This window comes from Mobula birostris, chromosome 6 (genome assembly GCF_030028105.1).
Source record: "Mobula birostris isolate sMobBir1 chromosome 6, sMobBir1.hap1, whole genome shotgun sequence".
NCBI classification, from domain to species: Eukaryota; Metazoa; Chordata; class Chondrichthyes; order Myliobatiformes; family Myliobatidae; genus Mobula; species Mobula birostris.
Genome location: NC_092375.1, coordinates 28,325,836 through 28,348,263, shown reverse-complemented (window position 1 = coordinate 28,348,263; position 22,428 = coordinate 28,325,836). Strand labels below are relative to the sequence as shown.

The 22,428-nt window shown below is 39.1% G+C and overlaps 1 protein-coding gene across 2 annotated transcripts in view; it reads right to left on the bottom strand.

Moving 5' to 3' along the window:
• Positions 1-1,502: 1,502 nt before the first annotated feature.
• Positions 1,503-22,428, bottom strand: part of hunk (hormonally up-regulated Neu-associated kinase) — a 60,538-nt gene continuing 39,612 nt past the window's right edge. The window contains exons 7-10 of one of the 2 annotated variants that reach the window (XM_072260094.1): positions 18,369-18,537; positions 14,776-14,856; positions 8,862-9,030; positions 1,503-5,072 (exon numbers count right to left, since the gene is read on the bottom strand). In XM_072260094.1, coding sequence (XP_072116195.1) covers positions 4,411-5,072; positions 8,862-9,030; positions 14,776-14,856; positions 18,369-18,537 — 1,081 coding nt within the window. In that variant the 3' untranslated portion in view covers positions 1,503-4,410. The remainder of the gene's footprint in view (positions 5,073-8,861; positions 9,031-14,775; positions 14,857-18,368; positions 18,538-22,428) is intronic. The other variant, XM_072260095.1, reaches the window with a different exon arrangement.

Genomic DNA, 22,428 nt, shown 5'->3' with positions numbered 1-22,428 from the left:
AGGAATATCTAAACAAGCCTGATGCATTTTGGAAATAAGTCCTGTGGACTGCTGAAGTTAATATAGAACTTTTTGGCCGCAATGAGAAAAGCTATATTTGGAGAAAAAAGGGTGCAGAATTTCATGAAAAGGACCCCTCTCCAACTGTTAAGCACGGGGGTGGATCAATCATGCTTTGGGCTTGTGTTGCAGCCAGTGGCATGGGGAGCATTTACCGGTGCAGGGAAGAATGAATTCGATTAAATACCAGCAAATTCTGGAAGCAAACATCACACTGTCTGTAAAAAAGCCGAAGATGAAAAGAGGATGGCTTCTACAACTGGATAATGATCCTAAACACACCTCAAAATCCACAATGGACTACCTCAAGAGGCGCAAGCTGAAGGTTTTGCCATGGCCCTCACAGTCCCCTGACCTAAATACCATCAAGAGTCTGTGGATAGAACAGTGCAAGCAAGACGACCCAAGAATCTCACAGAACTACAAGTCCTTTGCAAGGAAGAATAGGCAGAAATCCCCTGAACAAGAATTGAAAGACTCTCAGCTGGCTACTAAAAGTGTTTACAAGCCGTGATACTTTCCAAAGGGGGTGTTACTAAGTACTGCCATGCAGGGTGCCCAAACTTTTGCTTTGGGCCCTTTTCCTTTTTTGTTATTTTGAAACTGTAAAAGATGGAAATAAAAAAGCAATCTTGCTTAAAATTTTAAAGAAATGTGTCATCTTTAATTTTATGTCTTTTGGAAATTAGTTCATTTTTTACTCACTTAACTATTCACAGTAACAGAAATTTTGACCAGGGGTGCCCAAACATTTGCATGCCACTGTGTGTGTATGTATGTGTGTGTGTGTATATATATATATATATATATAGACAGATAGGATACCAAAGACTTTTGGACAGTATTGTATCTACTAAATGTTTACCAAAAACTTAAGATTCATAGATATTGCTATTTCAAGGACAAATTAAGACAGGATGGAGATAGATGCCTTTCCACTATGTGCTTTAAATCAGATCAAACCTTTGCACAGAACAATTCATGTGATAAATAATTGAATCTGAATCTGTTTTCAGAATTCAAAGGATAACCTAAAAATTGATAAGGAAATGTGAAGAAGAATACAAGAGTAATCCGGAAAAAAAACAAAGAGGCAAACTAAGTAATGAAGGGTACGGATCAAGAGCAGGCAGATGGAATCAGTTAAATTAGCATTTTGGTCAGTGCAGCGATAGTGGGCTGAATGGCTTGTTCCTGTGCTGTACTATTCTGCAAATCTCTCTATGTATTCAAAAATGAAAAGCTTAGGAAGAGCAGAAAAACTGAGTACCTTTTTAGAATGCAAGAGATTGGAAGGTGGTTGTTTTTTGAGGGATTGGGTTGTCCTTTTACATGATGGCAGAAAGTAAACCGAGATACAAAAAACAAGTAGTAGGAATTAAAGAATATGATAGTCTTTATTGCAAGAGGATTTATATACAAGAGTAAAATGTTGTACTGCATTTACAATATATAGGAACCCAGTAAGACTGCTCCTTGAATATTGCATAGAGGTTTGGTCAGTCTACCTACTTGCCTGAGATGGAAGGTATTTAATTTAAGAACATTAGAGACAAGGGTTGGTGTAGCCTGTCTCAGTAAGGGGAACTGATCCAGACTTGGCAACAAGACCATTTTTCCATTCGCTCCCCTTTGGATTTGACTTCCTTGTAGTTTAAATGTCAATCTCTACCCTGAATAGATGAAATAGATCCCCCTCCACAGCTCTGTGAGTAAAGAATTCCAATAATTCCCAACAATCTGAGAGAAAAAAAGTCTTCCTAATTTCCTGAAATGGGTAATCTCTTATTCTGAATCTATGTACTTCAGCTCTATATATCTTCACCAGGGAAAACATCGTCAAGGATTCCATTGTGTCATTTCTCTTCAGAATTTTATGTTTCAGTATGTTCACTTGCCATTCTTACATATCCATTTGTTCAGCTTTTAAAATAGTAACCTGCAGGCTATACTGAACAACAGATGGTAAGTCACACAGAGAATTTTAACTTCTCTCTGCCCCTGTTGCTACCAGACAGGCAAGGTTAAAAAGTCTCCTCAGGAAGGCATGGTTACAATTTTCAGTGAAACGTGCCAAATGTTGCTAAAACAAATCTTTAGAAAAAAAAACTGAATGCAATGTTTGTTTAAATTTAATCAGGCATCCAATTTATATAAAAATGATTTCAGTGCTGTGCAAAAGTCTTAGGCATGTACATATAGATAGGATACCAAAGACTTTTGGACAGTACTGTATATATTGAAAGTTTACCAAAAACTTAAGATTCATAGATATTGCTGTTTCAAGGGGAAATTAAGAGAGGATGGAGATAGATATCTTTCCACCATGTGCTTCAAATCAAATCAAAATTAACCCACACAAGAAATTATATTAAAAACAGCTTACAGTACCATGCAAAATCCTTAGAACCCTAAGAATTTTGCACAATACTGTAGAACAGTACAGCATAGCACAAGCCCTACTGCCTCCAAAATCTACCTCATGATTAAGCTAACCCTCCCACCTCATCATCATCATCAAGTGCCGTGCCCAGTTTGAGCTTTGACTGCCATGGCCCACACACTCCTGTTTCGGGTCAAGTGGATCAATTCATTGGTATTCATTTCCAGTTCTCTGGCTGCTGTCTCCATCATTTGTCTTTGTCTTCCTCTTGCTTTCTTCCCTTCAATCTTTCCCATAATTACCGTGCATTCTAACTCCTCTTTCCTAATCACATGTCCATTGAAGTTACATTGATCTCATACATTATTTCTCTTTTTGTGTTTACTCTGTTCATGACATCCTCGTTAGATATTCATTTCATCCATGATATTCTTCGCATCCTCCTCAAAAACCACATCTCTGCTGCTTCAATTCAGTTCCTCATGTTACTAGATATTGTCCAACATTCTGAGCCATATAACATAACTGGATAAATGTAACATTTCAGTACGCTGAGGCGAGTTGTCATGCCTAGTTTAGTATTGGTCCGTATACTCTTCATTCTCGTAAAGGTGTTTTTTGCTTCACTATTCTTCTTTTGATGTCCATGTTGCACCTGCCATCTGATGTCACCCAGCTTCCTAAGTAGCAAAAGTTCTTTACTTGTTTTATGTCTTCCCCATTTATTCTCAGCCTGCAGATAGGATTCTCCTTCTTTATGGATATCACCATACATTCTGTCTTTTTGCAATTGATAGATAGACCTATTTTTGCTCTTTCTTCAACAACTATATCAATTAGGTTTTGTAGTTCTTCCTCCATACTTGCAATTAACACAGTGTCATCTGCATATCTGAAATTGTTGATGTTTTCACCACCAACTTTGATTTCCAAGACGTCTCTTATTTTTTGTGATATTGTTTTACTGTACACATTAAATAAATCAGGGGAGAAAACATACCCTTGTCTAACGCCTCTCTTGATTTTCGTAAACTGACTCACTTCTCCATCTATTCTTATAGCGGCAGTTTGTTCCCAGTACAGAATTTTGATTAGGCAGAGGTCTTTCAAATCTAGATCTAGAGTTTTCTGTAATATTTCAAATAACTTATCCCTCCTACATAACCCATAAACCTCAATTTTTTTCATCCACATGCCTATCTAAAAGTCTCTTAAATGCCCCTAATGTATCAGCCTCAACCACCACCTACAGCAGTGCATTCCACACACCAAACACTCTGTGTCAAAAACCTACTTCTGACATCCCCCTTATACTTTTCTCCACTCAACTTAAAAAGATGTGCTCTACTTCTGCTGTCCTGGGGATAAAAAACTCTGGCTATCCACTCTATAATGTTTCTCAGACTGCTTAACAAGTTTGATCAGATATTTGCTTTTCTGTTAAATATCTCACTTTCCACAAAAGAAACATAATTGCTTGTCTGAAGTTTAGACCAGATGGCATCAGCACAGAATATGACACCTACAAAGCACAAAGTACATGGCAAGGCAGCTTTCGAGGTGCAATTTAACTTAAGTTCTTTGACGAATGGCCGCGTGCAATATAAAACACATCTGCGTGATTTGTAGCATTCAGAATCCAGACAATGGCTCACAAACAAACAAAGATTTTTCAGAAGTGGTTTCCCTGCTCTTTTTAATATACAACAACAGAGACTATTGTACAGGGAACAGTTCAATTTTGTGCTATTTTATAATAATACTGACCAAATTCATGGCCTTCTGATTCAAATTAGCTTAGCACAACAAAATGAGATTAAATATTTTCTATGAGTTCCTGAGAGAATTTATGTAAAAATATCATAGAAAAGAAATCATATAATATATATTTATATAGTGTATTGAATGAGAAATCTCATAAACCTTATGCATGCATCCCCGAGATAAACCACACCTCAGTCTATGGCTCAGGAGTGAAATGAGCACTGGGGTTGTAGACTGCCAGCAGTATACAGTATCTTCTGTATAATGTTTGATTTTGGGGTCACATGGCCACTCACATCTATGGGACTGTCTGTTCTTAACTGTAAAGCCTCATTTCGTTTTCTTAACATCTGTCCAATGCCCATCATTGGGAATTTGCCTCTGCTTTTAACCAAGTAAGGATTGGTCAATTCATTAGATTTTGCATTAGTTGCATTTGATGGAATAAGTGATGCCCTCTGGGGCCTTAAAATATCTTTCTTTCCATCATACATTGGAACAGTGTGAGCTGGATGACTCAGAGATTTCGAGGGACTTAAGCATTCATGCTGTTCAGTGGATGCAGAAAAGATCATTTGTGTAGATGCTATGTCCCTCTGCTGAGGAACCAGTTCTTGTTGTTCTTGCCCCATGCCAGGATGATACCCAGTGGTGGTGATTGGCAATAGATCTTTCATTCTTCTTTTCGAGCTCACCAAGCATAGTGGCTGGGATTCGTGCTGCCTGATAGGCAAAGGAGTCCTTGGCTGGGGACGATGCATTTCCAAGTACTCTAAGGAAGGTGACTTTAGGTAGCCGTTCTTGCTGGATGTTGCTCCACCTACTGGGATGGATCCAATAGGGCGGCAAGGTTCCGGCAACAACCCTGCAGGGAAAAGATTAAAAACAGACTTTGAGGCTTCAGATTTCCAAAATTTAAATAAATAAGTTATCTCAGCAACCTTGCAAATACTTAACGCACTCAGCAGAAAACCTTGGATGTTTTGCATTGCAACTATCTGCACATAATTTAAAATATGTGCTTGAAATTGGTTGGGTTGCTGGCCAGTACAGCTTGGTGAACTGAAAGAGCCTGTTCTGCGCTGCATCTCGAAATAAAAAAATTAATGCATTCCGTGCCTTTTTATTAAATTATTGCACCTAAAGTCTGAGACTTTAATCTGTTTATTTTAAATGGCTAAAGCCTTCATTAAAATAGATGGTTAATATGATAGATAAAATGTTTATATATAATAATAATTGAGAAATGGACTTTCTATTATGCTTTATAGTCAGTGGGGAATCATAGAGGAGAATAGGTTCAGAGGTCATTTGGTCTATTGCCTGCACTGTCTCATACACGAGAACATGTACAGATGCTGGAAATCCAAACAACCCACACAAAATGCTGGAAGAACTCAGCAGGCCAGGCAGCATCTATGGAAAAGAGTAAACAGCTGACATTTCAGGCCAAGGCCCTTCATCAGGACCAGAAAAAAAAAGATGAGAAGTCAGAGCAAGAAGGTGGGAGTAAATGTCAACTGTTCAATCCTTTCCATAGACGCTGCCTGGCCTGCTGAGTTCTTCCAGCATTTTGTGTGTTGCCTGCCATGTCTCTGTTGAAGTGCAATCCAATTAGTCCTATTTCTCTACAATTTTCCTCTGTCCGTGCAAGGTTTCATTGAATTTCTATCTGCCTGGAATGAGAGTTCATCTCATTCCCTAATTATATATGGAATAAGATTTACCTCGAATTCCTTCTGGTTCTTCTGCCAGTTACTTTAAATTTATGCTCTCCGCATTTCAACACTGCATACAATAGAAATATACTTCTTTGTTTATTCTTGTGTATATTTTCAGGAGTTGAAACGCCTCCATCAAATCTCCTCCCTTGGCCTTCTCTACTCTCAGGAGAGTTACTACCACAACTCTAGTCAATCCATTTATCAATGCTCTCTGGTACCTGGAACCACTCAAGTAAATCTCTTATATACCCTCTTCCAATTACCATAATCTTTCTCAAGTGTGAAATTGGAAACAATCAGGAAGCTGGGAACTAGTTAATGTTTTATGTAACTCTAACAAAGCTTTTTTGCTTCTATGCCATTGTACACAAAGCTGAGGATCCCATATTCTTTGCCAAATGCTTCGTTAATCCATATTGTCACCTTCAAATACCTGTAGCCTTCCTATGTTATTGTACACTTATCATCTGATTCATTACATTTCAAGCTCTCTGTGTCCCATCCACAAAAATTCTTTTAGATTATCTATGCCATTGATACCTATTGGTTCCTTAAAGTTGTCATGGCCGGTCGAGGGGGTGGGGGGCAGGGTGTGCATGTAGTAGTCGGGATAAACTCCCACTACCTATTAATTGCTCCCTCCCAATGGTGTGCATCTTAAATAACCTCTGACAACAAAGTCTGGCTCCTGGTTTTCATGAGTGGCTTAACTACTAGACCCGGCAGAACCGTTTCTACTGACAGGAGAAAGGGCAAAGGCAGGTTACTGGCACCTTAAAACCAGCTGCTTCAGGCAGATAAGACCTGTCAGCCATGTTTGGCATCACTCATGTATCTACAGACAATCAAATACATAGATCTTTACAAATTTTACCCTCAGTTTTAAGAATCCTTACACATTTTACCCTCATTTCCCTCTTTCAAGCTTGCATTTGTATACAAAATTATGAAGGATATAGATAGGATAATTGCAAGCAGGCTTTTTCCATTGAGGTTGGGTGGAACTACAACAAGAGGCCATGGGTTAAGGGTGAAAGGTGAAAAGTTTAAGAGGAACATGAGGGGAAACTTCTTCACTCAGAGGATCATGAGAGTGTGGAATGAGCCGCCAGCGCAAGTGGTCCCTGCAAGTCTGATTTCGATATTTAAGAGAAGTTTAGATAGATACATGGATAGCAGGGATATGGAAGGCAATGGTCCAGCTGTAGGTCATTGGGAGTAGGTGGTTTAAATGGTTTTGGCATGGACTAAATGGGCTGAAGGGCCTGTTTCTGTGCTGTACTATTCAATGACTCTATTTCTTCTCAAGCAGTCAATTTATCTGTCTTAAATACTGATACTATTTCTGTTTTATTTATTTTACCACAACCATCTCGTCACAGCTCTGGTAAAATCTTCTTCCGCAGTAAATGCTGATGTAAAGAATTCATTTGGTAGCTTATCGTTCTCCACTAATAGTTCTCCATTGTCTAATTTACCTTACATATTCTGACAATCTTTTTTTATTATTTAAATCGATTAACTCCTCTTCACGTTGATCATCATTCTATTTTCATACAGTCTGTTTGCTGCTCGCATTTCCTTTTCCTCTTCTTCTCTGTACTTGCTATAATCAGCTTTATTCTCCTTTGAATTATTCAGTTAACATCTATCATGTGAATTATTGTGTTGACCTGTTGATATCTATCATGAGAGTCCCTCTGCAGCTCCATCCCGTTTCCTAAATCTTTCACCATCCAGGAAGCTTTGGCCTTCCTACAACACTTGTGGGGAAGTATCAGTAAATTTTAAGTAGTTTGATTAATTGCTTTAAAAGATGTTAACGAGATTTTCAATCAAGCTGCATTTTTGCAGACCACCGCTATAACGTAGTACATTAATTTAAAATATAAACTTAATTTTTTCTTTAATGCAAGTGTAGGATATTTAAAATTTCAAGGACTCAAATGAAAAATTATTAACTGGAAGAGGACAAGTTACAGACAGCACAGTAGCAAAGTGTTTAGTACAACACTTTTCAGTACCAGTGACATGGGTTCAATTCCCACCACTGCCTTTAAGGTGTTTGTACATTCTCCTGTGAACATGTGGGTTTCCTACAGGTGTTCCAGTTTCCTCCCACGGTCCAAAGATGTACTAGTCGGTAGGTTAATTGGTCATTGTAAACCGTCTTGTGATTAAACTAGGATTAAATTGGGGGATTGAGGGTGGAGCCGCTCAAAGGGATAGAAGGGCCTATTCCGTGCTCAACCTCAAGCAATAAATAAATAAAATACTTTCTAAATAGCATAAGTTTACACATAATTTATCACTGCAGTTATCCACATTTAGAGAAAACTTTTCTTATTCACCATTTTAGTACAAATGTGCAATGGGACTGAAAAATGGACAAAAAGCAATATTGGAAATCTGTAAAGAGAGATGATTGTTTTAGGAAAGGGGGTTTCATTAGTTCTGTTGAAAGATCTATACCAAAAAGATTGTATTTCCAGTGGTGTACACTTCCATTGAACAGCTTGACAGTGCAAGAAAGGTGTTTTGAATAACAAAATCTAAGCTTTTACATGATTATGTAATGAAGTTCAAAAGAAAGCTATTGTTCTATAGATGTACATTGGGGTAGAAGTTCATCCTGAGTCACTTATGCCAAATGCATAATGTATTCTACAACTTGATGCTATGTATTAAATATATGCATGACGTACTTAATACAGCACATTGTATTCTTTTCTGGAACTTATTTTTGATGGAAAGAAATTTCAGAACTCATGCTCATTTTGCTGTTATGAATGGGCAATTGCTGTTACATTGCTCATTTGGTGCAAGAAGATAAGCACATATTCCTATGGTAACTCTATCCCCTCCACAGATGCTGCCCACCTGATGAGTGTTTCCAACATTTCCTGCTTATCCCATTCTACTGAACTTACCTCGCTCGGCTTTGGCGACCTTTCTGTCAGTCTGCGCAACTTTATTGGAGTTCACTGGAGCAAGAAAACAGGGTGCCTGTTTTGAAATATTAAAACCTTTCTCTGCCTTTCTGGGGAAAGGTTTCTGGATAACATCCATTTGTTTCCCTGGATCCTTGGTCTTCTTTTCCTACAAAGGAGAAAACAATTTAACTTATCATTCAAACAAAAAGGACTATTTCAAATAAATTATATCTTAATGGACAATTCCATTCAAAGTACATCAGAGAATAAACAAACTGTGCTGGCTTGCAGAAAGGTCTAGGCAATACTAAAATGAATAGAAAATAATATTTTTATCACTGAGATGCCAGTCAGTGCTCATCTCTAAGAAACAAGATTCAATGCCAGTAGCGTCACTGAGCTCTTACCACCAACATATAGGCGTCACTATTCACCAAGAACGTAACTGAAGCAACCACATAAATACTGTAGTTAAAAGAGGTCAGAGGCTGGCTGGTCCCATGGAGAAAGACTCACCTCATGACAGTGACTCTCACGTCTATACAGAAAGAGATCAGGCCAAAGTTCTGCTGCAGAACATGACAGACCCTCAGTACTCCTCAAAGGTTCAAAGGTTCATTTATTGTCAAAATACATATCCAGGTACAACACTGAAATTTGTCTTCTCCAGATAGCCACAAAACAAAGAAAGAACATGAAAGTGGTCCAGAGAGAAACATCAAACCCACCCCCTCCGTACAAAAGAGAATGGCATCCTGATCACCAACCCCCAAATCCATGCACACAACGGAACAGGAACATTGACCCCCTCCAAAAAAACAACCCTCCCCTGAACAAAAAAACTAACAGAACGTCAACCCCCAAACACCCTCCCCTCTCACAACAAAATGGAAAAGGAGTGGGTGATATAAAAACACAAGATATCAAAACCATATGTATGACAAAGCATGGGCAACTGCCGGTCTTCCATACAACCTTGCCCAGGCCTGCGCCCTGGAGAGTGAAGACTTTCCAGGCACAGATCCATGGACTCACAAGACTAACGGATGCCTTTATTCTTATTTAGGTATGAAAAAGTCCACAGTCCAAAAACACAATAGTCCAATCCATGAAAGTAGAACTATGAAACCATCCTCGGATATCACCAACATTCATTAAAGAGAGAGAAGCCACACGATGCAGAGAGGCCACCGGCCTGGAACAGCAAGCCAAGCTGCAAATGGCCACTCACAGACTCCTTCTCCAGCAGCTATCAAAAAAGGAAGGCAGTCGGCGCTGAACTCTCACTCACCTTCCGCATTCGCCTCGATGTCTCAAGCTTGCTCAATGCTTTAATCAGCGATTAATGGATGCTTTAATTGTCAAAATAGAGTTGAACATCAGCTCGTGTTCAATCTCATAGATTCTTCGTATCGAAGCCATCCGAGTACGCGCTGCCTTGCTTGCTGGACAGTTCAAGGTACAAATGCATCTCCCAGAGTACTCTTGAGGGAGAATTCAGAGTCCTTTTGATAATAAACTTCTACAAAGTTCAGAACAACCTTCTGTTGCTCCAAAGTTCTGTGTGCCTGACTTAAACAAGCTCAGCTTCAATTTCCCTTCAAAAAAAAATCCTGCAAGTAATTGATGATCCCTTTAAAGTGGACAGGTGCAAGCCTTGCTCCTGCTGCTCTGATTGATTTCCAGTTCATGGTCCACACTGTATTAATTGCATGTGCATAAATCAATTTGACAAGCAAGACATCAATTGTGCATTGCATGAGGTGTGACGTGTCCCTGAGCACTCTGGTACCACATGCACATGCTTTCTATGCACATGAAATTGTGCAGTGAAAAATCACATGCTGTGCCACGTGACCACATTTACCAGTCTATTTCATTCTACAGTTCACTTGCACAGCCCAAGGCCTTAGTGAACAAGACCTGAGGGGTGCAATGCCTCCCTGAACTGTGGATTGTGAATAATTTAACATTGTTTCATTTTGGAGTTGTACTGATTTAGCTATCTAATAAATATTCAAAAATATTTTGCTATTTCATTAAACAAAAACTTTTGATCTTTAACAAAACAACTGTAATTTTTTAATAATTTATGACTATGATTCTGTTTAACTATGATTCCATTAAATTTAAATTTTAAATTTTAAATTAATTAATTTGTTAGTCCATTTAATTATAATGGAATAACAAAGTAAATTATTTAAAATTTAAAATGTAGATTTAATAGAATCATAATTCAAAAGAATCATAATTCCATGACCATAAATTAAAAGGAATCATAGTTACAGTCATTACAACACTGAAATGGATTCTTCTGACTCATATCCATGCCAACTATTTTGCTATCTACACTATTTCCAGTTTCCCATATTAGACCTGTATCCTCTGGTTCCTTGCCTATTCAAGTGCATGTCTAACTAGCTCTTACATGTAGTGATTATATCTGATTCCATCCCCTCCTCTGACAGCACATTGCAGATAACAATGGCTCTGTCAAAAAAATTCCCTTTATATTGCCCTTCAAATCCCCCTTTATAATTCCTCCCTCTCACCTTAAGCCTACACTCTCCTTTCTTTACTGCCTCTACTGTGAGATTATTTGAATGCATTAGTTCCTCATATTAAAAAAAATTCAACAATTCCCATGGGAGCACATCCTGCACCTCCAACTTATTTCTCCATACCCAACCCTTGAGGATGTCATGTTAACTTATTTTTTTCCCCAGTCAAATGCATTTGAAGGAATGTTAGACACACCCAGAGCTTAAGTTTCAGACCCATTAAAATATTTTTTGACTTGTGATCAGGACAGATCTCAGAATCTCAGCATTTTGAGGCTTGCATCAGCTTCGCTTTGGGAACTGTCAGTCTGTCTCAACAAGTTAACTTGACTGGCAATTTCATTGCCTCAGCACATGCCCAATTGTACCTGATTGTCCTGTGCATTTAGCTTTCGGGCAGAAGCTAGGTTACTTTCAAAGGCAAAGCAGCTGGTGAAGTGAAACAGTTCCTTCATCAGCAGGATTCCCTCAGAAAAATTGAACATGAAATTTAAACTACATGAACATGAAACTAAAACACAGCTGCTCTTTGTAGGAATCTCACAAACACTTGACGCGACTTTGCACTAAAGAAAGATTTGTAAAAGCAGAAATTGTCAAGGCTAAAGAGCATGTGGCAGCTGCAAACGTTTGTCGAACTGCTTCAGGCAAACTTGAAGGTGAGTGGACAAAGAGGTCAGTCTGTTCAATGAAGCAAACAAAGGACAGCTTTCTATTAGCTTTCACATCTCACTGTAAGCTGATAGTGGCAACCATTAACACAGCAGATGGACCGTCTGTACTGTGAAACAATAGGGACTGATTTATTAGAAATAACAAATAACTTTCAATTACATGAAAAACTGGAGTCTTTTCTCAGTCAAGGTAGAATTTTTTTTTGCTGTTGTCATTAGTACCCTGAAAACAGAACTGTATACGTATATCACACTGTCCTTGGATCACCCATGTTTGTTGCAACTTTGGATGGTGCCCTCCCAAAATGAACACTAATTAGGGTATTGGAATAGGGTTAATACCCTAGCTAGTTATACCTTAGGGTATTAACATCAGAATATTATACAGGTTTCCCCCGCCATCCGAAGGTAGAGCGTTCCTATGAAACGGTTCATAAGCCGGAATGTCGTAAAGCAAAGAAGCAATTACCATTTATTTATATGGGAAAAATTTATGAGCATTCGCAGACCCAAAAATAACCTACCAAATCATGCCAAATAACACATAAAACCTAAAATAACAGTAACATATAGTAAAAGCAGGAATGATATGATAAGTACACAGCCTATATAAATTAGAAATACTTCTCTACAACGATTGCCTGCACTGTTCTCTGTAGTGAAAATCTCACGCAAGCGCTCTCGGCAGAAACATGGCGCAAGCGCTCTCCAGTAACCTTTAAGCTGTGAAACTGCCAAATATACCAAATAACATGTAAAAATATACCGCCGGTATAAAGTAGAAATAATGTATGTACAGTGTAATATCATTTATGGGAATCGGGAAGACAGCGTTGAGCACACTAATGATGGTGTGTTAGGCTGAGTCGTCGGAGGCTGGGGTGGTGCAGTGGTCCCCACTCTCTGGGCAGCAAACTGATACCGATCTGTGGAGAATGCAGTGGTCCAGCGGTGGTCGGGACACACCCAGCTCATCTTTAAGAAAAAAGCCGAAATAAACAAGCTAATTAATTAGGTGCCGCCCGGCACGTAAATGTCGGCACAGATCAGAGGCGATGCAATCAGCAATCGCCCCTGATCTGGGCCGACATATAGTCTGCGGCCCGGGGGTTGGGACCACTGGGGTGGTGGGACACGGGGGTGTCATCTCATCGTCGATCAGGGCAGGCAGGTCATCTTCTATGTCTGCCTGCCTCGATGTCGAAGGTCGAGGTTCATTGTCTGCTGTGGCTGATGTGGAAGACTTGAAAAACGACAGTATACTTGACTGCTTAACCTCGCACATTTTTCTATCATACAGTTCTTTGTAAGCACTCAAACCATCTTGCAAATATGCCCTAAACCTACGTACCCTTTCAAAATTAAAGTCATACTTTTCTGCAATCATTGCAGCAAAAATCTCACGCAGTTGCTTCACGTTCAGTTCCTGGACAACTTCACTTTCGCTACAGCATTCGGTTTTGATTGTTATCCTTTCCTCTTACAACTGCATCAGCTCTTCATCTATCAGTTCTTGGTCATGGGATGCCAAAACCTCTTCAACATCACCTTCGTCAACTTCCACAAGCCAAACTCACTTTGTCCTTACTTCGTTCACCACGATCGAAACGCTTAATTATGTCTAGTTTTACGCTAAGTTCAACACCCTTATGAGTTCTTTTAGGCATTTCCGATACCTTAGAACTCATCTTGCAAACGGACACATGTTTAAGCAATGCCAACAAGAATGCCGTTCCAAATCCGGGGGAGAGTGGCTGCTCGGGGCGCACGGCGCGCTACTTTTTTCACACGCTGCAGTGAAAACACTTTCTGTTAGCAAAAACAGGCAACTAATGTAGGTCTTTCGTAACAGTGAGGTTTCGTAAAGCGAACGTTCGAGAAGTGGGGGACACCTGTAATAGGGAACTTTTGAGTATTAACTCAATTGACAGAATATTACTGGAGAGAAAATTAGAGTATTTGTATTTTATTATTACTGAAGGCCCCTATTTCCTCTCTTTTTCATTCTTCATGTTGTAGCACTATTTTTTATAACATTCCTCCTTCTCTTCCCTTAAAAAAATGGTTTTGATTCCTTCCTCATCATGGATCAAACCAAAGTATTGCACACTTTATCCATATACATGAAACTCTTTACAAGACTTTCTTTTACAGCATTCTAGACTCAAGAGATTCTGCAGCTGCTGGAAGTCCAGAGCAACACACAAAAATGCTGGAGAAACTCAGCAGGTCAGGCAGCATCCATGGAGAGAAAAAAACAGTCGATGTTTTGGACCGAGACCCTTCACCAGGACTGTATCTCTACGTACTGATGCTGAGAGTCCAAACATTTCCAGTGTCCATTATCTATATTTCTTTTTTTCCCCTCATTATGTTTGGGATGATTCTACTTGTCCCCAAGACGTAGATCTGCCCTGCACATTACAAAACTCAAGCAGCCCCAGCAGATACAGCCACACTTAGATAAAACAGGAAGCTTCCAGAACTAAAAAGGAATCACCAGACTGATGACTTGTAGATAGTAGATAAAATCAAAATACATTTGCTTTTCTGAGATAATTATTCTATGTCCAGAATAGGATGCTTAGTTTGAAGGATGCAACTTGGAAATGTAAAATCATAGATGTGAAAATCAATATCAAGAAAAAAAATGGATCTACTCAGATTAAACTGTACCTCCTGCATTTCCTTGAGTCTGTATTTATCACACTGATGCAGTAGGTTCTTATAGCAAATGCCATCTGCAAAGTCTGCTTTCTGCAAAAGAAGTAAATATGATTAACATTGGCAAATGATTTTCTCAGTCCTGTTCTGAATCCTGTTAAATGGTAGAAAGAGTTTCGTATTGATTTAATATTACTTTCAAAGAGTCTTTGTTTTAAAGTGGTCCCTGGGTTTAAAATCAACAAAATAATTTGGTTCAGCTAAATTTATCTTTCACTATCCTGTTTTAACAAAGTTTCAAGGGATTGACAAAGATTTTAACTTCTTTTATCATTCTGTTCTTTTGTTACTGTTTGGTTTAACCTGACTGGATTAGAGGATTTACTGGACTCAGTGGAATGAACAGAGAAGTGATTAAAAGCAGAGAACCTCTGTAATCTTATACCTTCAACAGTAGGCATACTAAGTTAACTTTTGTACCATTAGGTTCAGTGTTCAGTTATTCTTCCCATCCATTTCCCTCAAAGCTATAGTTAGTGGTTAATTACCTAAACAAGATTTTTTGTAGAATTATATCATGTTCTCAGGTCATCAATAATTTTCACATTATTTAAAGTTTCAGAAAATAGAATAAAAGCGTTGTATAATATAATGATCTGCTATACAAAAAAACACGAAGTGAACAACTCAGAATCAAACAGACTTAGCATTTTGACAAGTGGAAAATTATGAGTGGGGTTCCTTTGATAAATTGACTGATGTATGCACTTGACTAGGTGAATGGAAATGCATGACAAACTATAAATTATTGCTTCTTAAGAGTTCCTAAATTGTTAAATGAATTTAATAAATGATTAAAAGGAAATTTAATTTACAAAAATTAATAATACATTAAATATACATTTAATTGACTGTGGATTTCTTTCCATCAAACTCTTATTTTTTAAATAATTTCTAAATCAAACACTATACAATATCAGTCCTGTCTGTAGGCTCTTTCATGTTGTTACCAGCTAAGGAAATCAGTGAACTTCCAATTAAAAAGTTGTGACTGGTACACCAATGTATCAAAGGCATGACACAAATATACCTCAGTCCTTTAAAAGTTTCTTTACCCAAAATACCATACACTACTCTTCAAAAGTGAAATGAACTTTACACATAATCAACTATTTACAAACATAATTATATAAAATAGGTTCAATATTTACATTTGGATCTACATTTATAAATTCACTCAATTATATATTCAATTGATTTATTGGTCCTCAATCTCCCATTCCACAAAATTGCATTTGTCATCCCTGAAGTGTCTATTTTTGACATCCTCGGTTCTGGTGCATCATCTTCTCCTGTAGGCAATGTGGCATCCATTCAATATTCAGTGGCTCCTGACCCCATCCTATGAAGTAACATCTGCATCATGGAACTGACCCTATAACTCAAATCCATGCATATTCAGTACCTCATGTTCTTGAGCACCTTCTTCACATTTACCAGTTAAACCACACTAACCCATGCCATTCGCAATTTGACTCCATAACATGGGTAATGGCTGCACTATTTCGTGGACAGCACGAGAACCAAAATGCTTTCCATCAATCAAATTGGGCCAGAAAGGATTTACTAAATTCAGAGGGGTGTAGACTCAGCGAGCAACGACCATCAAGGGCACCTTCCAAAGAGCGTGCCTCAACATAGGCGGACCCTCGGAAACACTTCCACTCTTTCCATTTAAAGGCCAGATGGTTGAAACAGTTTGTTCCCGTCTGGCTTACCAACCTGCCTTTCAACTGCTGCCTCCCATTTTGAGAGGAAAATCCAATTCTCTATCCTCATTGCAAAGTATCATCCTCTCAGTGCTACCACAAAGCATCAAAATACCAAACCCGCTGCCCTTGAGGGCCCTTTTGGCACAAGCAGTGATAGAGAGACAGCTATCAATAGAGTATTCCTTAATGGAGCAGTAAATCTCAGCTAATCAATAGTGGCTAGTACACCCATGTATCAAGGTCATCCCACAAGATGCACTCGGATGTTCAATATACGCATAGGCAGCGTAGAACACAGTATCCTCTACACAGAATATTGCAGCACAATATTGTGCTGACCTTTTAACCGACTCTAAAATCAATCTGACCTTTTCCTTTCACTCATTTCCTCTGAATTTCTTTGCATTTCTTCCTGCAAAGGCACCCTGTAATCTTTAGCATTATACACTTGTCATAGTTAGTCCCAGCCCAGAGTGCATATTTGGACTAGCACACTACCAGGAGTGAAGGACAGCTGCCCTGTCAGAAGTGTTGTCATTCAATCGCAGCAGGGGCCCTCCTCCATTGACTTAAAAGATCACATTACATAGTTCTAAAGAAAAGTTGGGTGTGAGTGATTGATTATCTGCTCACCACATTTGTGGAAACAGATTAGACATGAAGAGGAAGCCTCCAATATGGAGGAGTCCAGGACCAGGTTGCATCACCTCAGAATACAAGGGATTCTCTTTAGAACAGAGATGACGACACATTTCATAGGCATGAACATCGATTTTTCCAACTTCCAGTAATTTCTTTCCCCTGCAGCTTCCCTCTTCTTCAATTCCCCACTCTGGCCTCTTAAACTCTTCTCCTCACCTGCCGATCACCTCCTCCTGGTGCCCCTCCTCCTTCCCCTTCTCCCATGGTCCATTCTCCTGTCCTATCAGATTCCTTCTGCTCCAACTCATTGCCTTTTTACCTATCATCTCCCGGCTTCTTACTTCATCCCACTCTCCCCCCCTCAACCCACCTGGCTTCACTTGTCACCCTCTAGCTTGTCTTCCTTCCCCACTCCAGCTTCTTGTTCTGGTTTCTCCCCCCTTCATTTCCAGTCCTGACGAAGGGTCTCTACCCGAAACATCGACCGTTTATTCATTTCATTAGATGCTGCCTGACCTGCTGAGTTCTTCCAGCATTTTGTGCGTGTTGCCGAGAAGGAATTTCTTTAACCAGAGAATTTTGAATCTCTGGAATTCATTGATGAGGATGGCTGTGGAGGCCAAGTTGTTGGACATATTTGAAGCAGAAGGTTGATAGTAAGGGTGATAGAAGGGAAGAAAATGGGGTTGACAGAGTTCATATATGAGCCATGATTGATGGGCTGAATGGCCTAATTCTGCTCCTATATCTTATGGTCTAAATATCGCGCAAACATAGGCTGCTGTGTTTATCACAGGAGTAAACACATTGGTTGTAAGGTACTTTTGGATGTCCTAGATCTTATAAATACAGATTTTACAATCCAGCCTTGACAAGGTGGAAGCCAACATTATTGATCGAACATCCAACCATTTATACTTTCAGGGTGAGTAGAGTTGAGGACCACAATGCACCCAATCAAGACAAAATACTTACTTAAGCCCCCTTTAAGAACCCCAAGAAACTGAAGCTAACCCCATTCTGATATCAGCATAGACCAAAGATCAAATCGTGTCCACTAGGTTCCATGATCCATCTAACACAGCGTATTCTGTTGCTACAACAACAGAGGCTGTGTGGTATTTCTTGCCAATTTAATTTCTTCCTTTGCATAGTTCTTTTCAAAACATCACTGCTCAGTCTGTTACTTACCCCAATGCTTTTAAAATAGTGATCCAATTTCCTATTGAGCAGAAAGTAGATGGAAAGAGTATGGGAGGCTCGGTTTGACAGCACTGTGTTTACAACCTCAGCGTGCTTATATCCCATTTTCTCAGTCATGTGGAGCACCACACTCTGATTCAAGTCCTCTGGATGAAGCCTAGAGTAGTAAAAACAATTGGATGTTTAACAACAACCTTTTTTATCTTTCCAGAACATTGGAAGGAGAGAGAAAACACATTTCAGAACTAATTGCTGTTTGCTTTTGATAAACAGCATATGACTCACTCCAACAGTACACAATGTAATTAATGCTCAGCATTTTCAATAGACATCAGCAGCGAAGTACCACAACATTTCATTCAAAACTGAGTAACTGAGTAGAGTGTTCGTACATTATCCAATTCTCATGTAATTAAATGGCCTAATCACTTCAGTGAGAGAAAGGAGGCCATAATCTAGTCCTTAATTTTTGATTTTTTAATTCAACATTTTGGCTCTTTTAATCTAATTAAGGCAGCAGCTATATTTTATTAGGAGTTTGAGAAGATTTGGTATGCATCCAAAAACTCTTGAAAATTTCTACAGATGTCCTGTGGAGAGCATTCTAGTGGCTACCTCACAGCCTGGTATGGAGGGCCTTCTGCACAGGATCAAAGTAAGCTGCAGAGAGCAGTCAGCTCTATCATGAGCACTAGCATCCGTAGTATCCAGGACAGCTTCAAGGTGCGATGCCTCAAAAAGGCAGCGTCCATTATTAAGGACTCCCATCACCCAGGATGTGCCCTCTTCTCATTGTTAACATCAGGAAGGAGGTACAGAAGCCTAAAGGCACACACTCAGTGATTCTGGAACAGCTCCCTGCTATCTGTTTTCCGAATGGACATTGATCCTATGAACACTACATCACAACCTCTTTTATTTCTATTTTAGACTACTAATTTAATTTAACAATTTAATATTTATATACTTTATATAATTCAGTTTTTTTCTATTATTATGTATTGCATTGTACTGCTGTTGAAAAGTTAACAAATTTCAAGACAGATGCCAGTGATATTAAACCTGGTCCTGATTCTGATTTATAGAATTTTACTTTTTCATGTGGACTGCTTTAATTCTGTGAATATCATTATTCTAGCTTCTGCTACATCACCTAATGAACATGTTTATAAACCTGCTCCTTTGAGGCCATTGTTAGAAACAGGCAATTGCTAAAATTGCAGCTACTTAATAAACCACTGAGATTAGAAGACAGGCTAAACTACTTAAGTCTAGGCACCAGTCTTCATGTTAACACGGATTCTGTTGCTCTTTGTTCAGGATCAGGAATGAGATAAGATCAACATATGGCTAAGCAGCAGACTTTAATTGAGCAAATTCCATGTCATCATTTGCAACAGGGCTGACAGGAGGACAAATTAGACAGTTGGTCAAAAATATTAAAAATCCACAGGTAGAGCATCCTCATCTATCATTTTTAATTATCATTCTGTTTCTCTTGAAAATAGCTCTACACCGTGACTGCTAACTAGCCAATAGAGTACTGTGCAAAAGCCTTAGGCACACACATGTAAATATACTGTAGGTTAAAATAGGAAGGTGGTTGGGAAACATAAATTTGAGTACTTAGCTTTGTGTTAGTTCAGTAGTATTAAGTGTTATTTGGTAACTGGAAAGACATGATACACCCTAGCTATATATATGTGTGTAAGATTTTTGCACAGTACTGTACATACACATTAGCTTCTCTTCTCAGGACAGCACAGTAGAGTAGTGGTTAGCTTTATGGTGCCAGCAGCCAAGGTTCAATTCCCTCCACTGTCTGGAAGGAGTTTGTGTGTTCTCTCTGTGAGCACGTGTTTCATCCAGATGCTCCAGTTTCCTCCCACCTTCCAGAAACGTACAGGTTAGCAGGTTAATTATACACGGGTGTAATTGGGCAGCACAGGCTCGTCGGGCTGGAAGAGCCTGTTACTGTGTGCTGCATTTCCAAATATAAATCAATCAATCAATAAATAATGTGGACTTCAGACGAAACATAGCATCACACTACACAAATGGATGTAGATTTAAATGTTACATCCGTGAAACGTAGAGGGTGAGTCAGGGAAGAACTCTTTTCTAGCCAGCTTGTTTCTTGTTTCATCAGTGGAGCGACAGTAAATGTCATGTGTTGAGCAAAAAGAGCAGACGGTTCTCTTCAGTTTTCAAAGAAAAGTGTAGGGCTGTGCTCCAATTATATAGGGCACTGGTGATCCACATCTGGAGTACTGTGCACACTGGCCTTATTTAAGAAAGGATGTTAAACATTGGATGCGGTTCAGAGAGCTTTACTAGACTAATACTTGGAAAGGACAGATTGTCTTATGATAAATACAGGAGATTCTGTAGATGCTGCTCAGACAGATTTGTAATGCTGGAGTTAAGAAGAGAGAGGCACAGGAATCTGAAATATATTATATAAGATCATAAGACCATAAGACATAGGAGCAGAATTAGGCAATTTGGCCCATCGAGTCTGCTCCACCATTCAATCATGCCTGATTCTTTTTTTCTCCTCCTCAACCCCATTTCCCGGCCTTCTCCCCGTAACCTTTGATGCCATATCTAATCAAGAACCTATCAACCTTTGCCTTAAATACACCCAACGATTTGGCCTCCACAGCTGCACATGGCAACAAATTCCACAAATTCACCACTCTCTGGCTGAAGAAATTTCTCCGCATCTGAATCATGAAGGATCTAAACAGGATGGATGAAGAGAGGATGTTTGCACTGATAATAAATTCTAAAGCTAGTGTGCACTGTCTAGAGGTAAGTTAAGATAAAGATGAATTGATTATTTATTTCCCTCCCTGAACAGTTAAAGGTAAAGTCTGTCCCGAGCCTTGTGGCCCTTATGCCGGTTTCTGCAGCATAAAGCGACTGAGAGTACGAGACTCCCCAGCATTTGCCGGTACCCATTTTCAGCTGGGTGGACTGGCAAGTGCTTGAATACTTTTAAGCCCAATAAGTTTAAATATTTAATAAACGAGAAAATGAAAAGTTACTGCAGATCAATGAGAATTGGATTTGAGATTACTGTCAGGTCTTTTATGATCCATCACGGACAGGATGGTAGATTAGCAGTTAGTGCAATAATTTTACAGTGGAGCAATCACTAATTAGGGGTTGATTTCTGCCGCTACGTTCTCCCTGTGATGGTGGGTTTCCTCCAGGTGTTCCAGTTTCCTGCCACATTCCAAAGGTGTACGGTTAAGGTTAATAAGTTACGGGCATGCTAAATTGGCACAAGATCATGGTGACACTTGTGGGCTGCCCCATTTATTCACAGTTCAGGTAGCACTGACACCCAAAGGCAGATAGGCACAGGTAGTAGAAGCTGAAAGATATGGATGCTGAAGTGCAGCACAACTGTTTGACAACGATTACATTTCTTTTGATTATCCAGGGCCTTTAATAGAAATTCTAATAGACAGCTAAAGCTGACATTTTTTTGTTTTCCAGTTGGGTGGGAAGCAAATATTGTCAGACAGAGATGCCTAGCTGGCTGACTATTTAGCTATGAGCATTCCTTGTTCCAGCTGTGGGATTTTTCAATTGTCCTCCTGGGGATTAGCTCTGTGATCTGCCTGAACTAGAAGAAGGCTAAAGCTATACCTTGAACCTAAGTCAAAGAAAATAAATCAAAATTGGGAGCATTAGCAAAGGTACTGAGAATTTGAAACAGGCTGGCCAAACAATGCCCTTAAGCTTTCAACCTGTGACAAGGCGAATTTTCCAGTAGCTTGAAGTGTACAAGACTGACATCCATAATTATTATTGTCCACATGGTTTGATACTGATGAAGTCAAGAAGGCATCTTGTGGTATAATGTAAGAATATTTAAGTAAGAATATTTGTTCCCTAAATAATTACCAAATGTTGTTCACACCAATAATTTCAATGTAATTGAGCACAATCTAACCTGAACATGTGAGAAAAGAATGATGTGGGGTTAAAGAAATTGCAAACAGTTCAGAAACATGTATGAACAAGTCATTAACAA